At 33.2% G+C, this 4419-nt stretch overlaps 1 protein-coding gene across 1 annotated transcript; it reads left to right on the top strand.

Moving 5' to 3' along the window:
* On the top strand, nucleotides 1-4185 carry LOC126841571 (UDP-glucosyltransferase 2-like). Its single transcript, XM_050578153.1, has 4 exons — nucleotides 1-844; nucleotides 1712-1931; nucleotides 3215-3434; nucleotides 3801-4185. Exons 1-4 carry the CDS (start codon nucleotides 38-40, stop codon nucleotides 4075-4077), a joined length of 1524 nt encoding a protein of 507 aa, XP_050434110.1. The 5' UTR covers nucleotides 1-37; the 3' UTR covers nucleotides 4078-4185.
* Nucleotides 4186-4419: the final 234 nt, after the last annotated feature.

The following is a 4419-nucleotide window of genomic DNA, read 5'->3' as shown; positions in this document are numbered from 1 at the left end:
AAATCGTTAATTTAGTACGATACATTTCCTTCGGATAATGATTTTAGTCTCTGGTACTCTTCAGTTCTTAGTATGGACTTTGTTGCTTTTACAATCAACAAAGGCAGGACTACGAATTTTAGCTGTAGAGCCATACCGGGGGAAAAGTCACTGGAACTTTATGAACGGATTTTTACGCTCACTTACCGACGTCGGTCATAAAGTGACGGTTTTCACTATGTTCACCGAAGAAACCCGAGAAAACTACACGGAAATCTTGTTGGAGGGAACACCTCGATTAAACATGCATGTGAGCAAGTTTATGGAATTGAGATCTCTAGCCGCTTTCATCAAATTTACCGTGACTACGAACAGAGAAAATTGCGATTACATATTTGCACATTCGAAAATGAAGACTATCTTAGCAGACACGTCCGGTGAATTCGATGTTATTGTCGTTGAATCGATAGCTTCGGAGTGTTTGTCATACTTGGCTCACCGCCTACATTTACCTCTAATCTACCTTTTTCCAATGGTTATGCCGTGTTACTTGGAATCATCGTTTCTGGGTGAAGAATCCAATCCTGCATACGTGTCAAATTTTATGGCGTCCTTCGTCTACCCAAAGTCATTCCCCGAACGCTTTAGCAACTTTCTGACCTACAAGTACGGCAAGTTTTTATTGTGGTACACGGAAACGTTGTCGGCCAAGGCCAATCCTAGAATGTATGACTCTGTCGAACCGGTTAAACCCTCTGTGGTGTTTGTCAACAGTCATTTAGTCATCGAACCGGCCAAACCAACGTTACCGACTGTCATAAATATTGGCGGTATTCATCTACGCGAACCCAGAGCAATACCAAATGTGAGTATTAGACATTCAGCTGATAAGTATTGAACAGTATAACATATTATCATACAACTTAGTTTTTAAAACAACATAGGGTTATAGTGAAAATAAACTCCTAAATAATAATAATATTTGAACAAAGCCACATAGGCGCAACTTGGGAGGTATTTTAGTTATAAAATGCTTAAAATACTTGCTAAAAAAGAGTCATTTCTTTATTTTTATATGTATCCAATGGGGAGTTTTACAATAAACCATTATAAGGACTACCCTTATATACAAGGTGATTATTTTATCGCAAACCAATCTATATTTCATAGGGTTTAATTAATAACTTTCTTTTTTATAGAGTTTATATAACTGTACCAAGCATTACTTCATCCTTACTTGAGCCATCATGTTTGCACGTCAAATTTATAATTACACAGAACAATATTTTATTTTATACAAGTTCCGAATTATTAAGCTTACTGCTAGTATAATCTGATGCAAAACAAAATATATTATTCCCATCGAATATTTATATTAAATAGTAGATCGTTTGTAGTTTCTAGAAATATTCGACAAAAATACTTATCGCCTATGCATTATTTTCCTATTAAGAATAAAAACTTATTGCGCAAAAAATTTAAAGAAAGTTTAAAAAATTAACTGAGAAAATTGTTTTGGTCTAATTTATATAGGAACAAAAGATACTAGTTATTTAATTTATTTTGTGACTATTTTACTAAATCAAATGACAATTTTAAAATTAGTTTACTTAAAATAACTTGAATGAAAATTAAAAATACATTTTTTTTCAATAGTTAACAATTTTCCATTTTTCGACTTTTCCCCCTTTACCCAAACACCACAAATTTATTAAGAATTCGAATATTACAGGACATACGGGAATTTATTGAAAACTCACCAAACGGAGTGGTTTACTTCTCGTTTGGATCAATAACGGCTATGTCATCATTACCGGAGCACGTTCAAAAATCATTTAAATTAGCTCTAGGGCGACTCCCGCAACGGATACTGTGGAAATTCGAAACCGAAATGGAAGATCAACCGGAAAACGTAATGACAAGAAAATGGTTCCCTCAGCGCGATATTCTTTGTAAGAACAGATAAAGTATAAAATACATTATGTAATATACTATATTATAGTCAAAGGCATAGCATGATGCACTGCTGGGGGACTCCCTCCACAGTCGGCCTGTGTTCAAACGTTCCCCAATTTCGTTTTATTTCATGAACGTACATTACATAGGCTATACAATAGTAAATACCGAAATATTATTATGTTATTTTATTTTTGGTTTCTATTCCCTCCCTGTACCTTGAAGAAATCTTGCACACAAGACACAACCTAGCTCTAGTCGCTTCAAAAAAAGTGTCTCTCCTATTCGACTACACATCCTTTATGCATAAAAACTAAGAACGCTTATGACTATTAACTAATAACCAATACAAAATGCAATGGGATGGGGTGGAAATGCAAGGGGAAAGTAATAGTTCCAAGACGAGGACAAAGAAATCGAAAAACTAATTATCCTAAAAGTTGGATTTCTGAAGATACCGCATGTCTCATGTTTTAAAGAACAGTATTTTTATGGTGTATTATCATTATTTTTAAGTCAAAAAGAAAGAATTAAAGAAAATCTTTTCAACTTTCTATTATGAACGTAGAAAATAGATGTAATTTCATATGTGGGGGCTATAACCCATTTCGTCCCATTCTACGTCATTCTCCATTCCCCCAAAAATAATGTCTCGCCTCTTTGACCATTCGTTCTTTATACATAAAAATTTAGGATGGCATGAAATCAATTGTTTAGTATTTTAATTTTTTTTTGTATTTTAGAAATTAGTTTGAAATGTTGGAGAAGTATATTTGCTTTGTTGGTTTTTTAATCAGCTTACGGTTTAAAATAATTTCAAAGAGAGTGATGAAACCGTCTAGAAATAATAAAACAAACTCCCATAGCCGACCCAACTAGGTCTAGGTAAAAAAGCGAGGTTAAGAAAGCCAAACAAGTTGTAATAGTACAATACAAAACTTTCAAAAAGATTAAGGAAGCTCATGACTATTGACTAATAACCAATACAAAGTGCAGCAATGGGAAGGTAATAATTTCAAGGTGAAAACGATGAAATCGAAAAACTTATTTTCCTAACAGTTTGATTTTTGGAGATGTCTTATGTTTAGAAGAACAGTATGGTTATGGTGTATTATCATTATTCAAAACCTTTTGAACTGTCTATTATGAACGTAGACAATTTATGTATTTGCATTTGGAAGGGGGGGGGGGGGTTAGCCCATTAGCCTCTCCCCCCGTTCTAGGTCATCCCCATTATATTGGACATATGATTTAGCGAGTTAATTGATTGTGTTTACAGTACATCCAAATGTCAAGCTGTACATCGGTCACGGAGGTATGTCTGGTGTGTACGAAGCTGTCGATGCCGGTGTGCCTATGTTAGGGTTTCCTATTGCCTCCGATCAACCTAGGAATATAGCTAGTCTCGTGGACGCTGGAATGGCCATTAAACTTGATTTGATGAGTGTCACCGAAACTCTGATTTTTGATTCTGCCAACAAATTAATCAATGATAAAAAGTAAATTGTGATTTATAAAAATACCATTAGGCGGCAATTAGAACATGAATTTGGTCGAAAGACACTAAACCGGACTATTGTTAGAGTTCACTCCTAAAAAATGTTTTTTTATTTTCAACTTCTTTTTTGTTTTTGAGCTACCTTGCCAGTTTTATTTGTAATGAAAATATTAAAATTACCTTTCATTTTTAGTTTTTGCTTAGTTTTTTAATGAATAATACAGCGATTTTTATTTGTAACACATAACTAACACGTTATAGTTAAATCAATGGAAATGTATTGGTATAGAACATATTTTTTACTTATTCGATTTGAATTTTTAGGTAATTACCTAATTTGTATTAAATATTTTTGTTTGTTATTTAGGTATTTATCAAACGCTAAACTGGTTTCCAAACGTTTTAAAGATCGTCCAATGTCGCCTGCAAAAGCCGCCACTTATTGGACGGAATACGTTGTACGACACAATGGTGCGCAACATCTAAAAACAAAAGCTTTTAATCTTACATGGTACGAATATTATCTTCTAGATGTGTTCCTTGTGATACTCATCTCGTTTTTCACTATTGGGTATATTTTGTATACATTTTTAAATGTCTCATGCGAACGTATTTTATTTAAACTAAAGTTGAAAACAGATTAATTGTTGTATATTGCGCTATAAGTTTTTTTTTTTAATAGTCGAATTAGTTCTAAATTTGTATGGAATATTCTTTAAATATGATGTATGATAATATTATCATGTTATATACGTTGAAGAACCCTAACCTTACAAACAGGACACCTTGTACCAATACAATTATTTTTAAAATTTATGCGTACTTAATGCTACTAATCATGATTCAAGAAATTAACTTTACAATACATAACTCACAAGTCACTTTGTGTATAACAAAATGGTATTGATTTACAGGTTTGCATATTTGTCTCGTTATAGCTAGATCGGTGACGTATGGATAATCTATTCTTTCCATCTAAGGTAGGA

Source organism: Adelges cooleyi, unplaced genomic scaffold (assembly GCF_023614345.1).
Source record: "Adelges cooleyi isolate 19-005CV unplaced genomic scaffold, UGA_ACOO_1.1 ACOO_flye_CR_arks_rails_tigmint_CR_PRNA_394, whole genome shotgun sequence".
Lineage (NCBI taxonomy): Eukaryota > Metazoa > Arthropoda > Insecta > Hemiptera > Adelgidae > Adelges > Adelges cooleyi.
The sequence above is the reverse complement of the archived record's forward strand: the minus strand, read 5'-3'. Positions and strand labels throughout refer to the sequence as shown.

Excerpts from the sequence above, each read along its gene's own strand:
- LOC126841571 (XM_050578153.1), top strand. The coding sequence starts at position 38 with ATGATTTTAGTCTCTGGTACTCTTCAGTTCTTAGTATGGACTTTGTTG. Across the intron at positions 1,932-3,214 it reads CCCTCAGCGCGATATTCTTT|TACATCCAAATGTCAAGCTG; the intron begins GTAAGAACAGAT and ends TTGTGTTTACAG. Across the intron at positions 3,435-3,800 it reads AAATTAATCAATGATAAAAA|GTATTTATCAAACGCTAAAC; the intron begins GTAAATTGTGAT and ends TTTGTTATTTAG.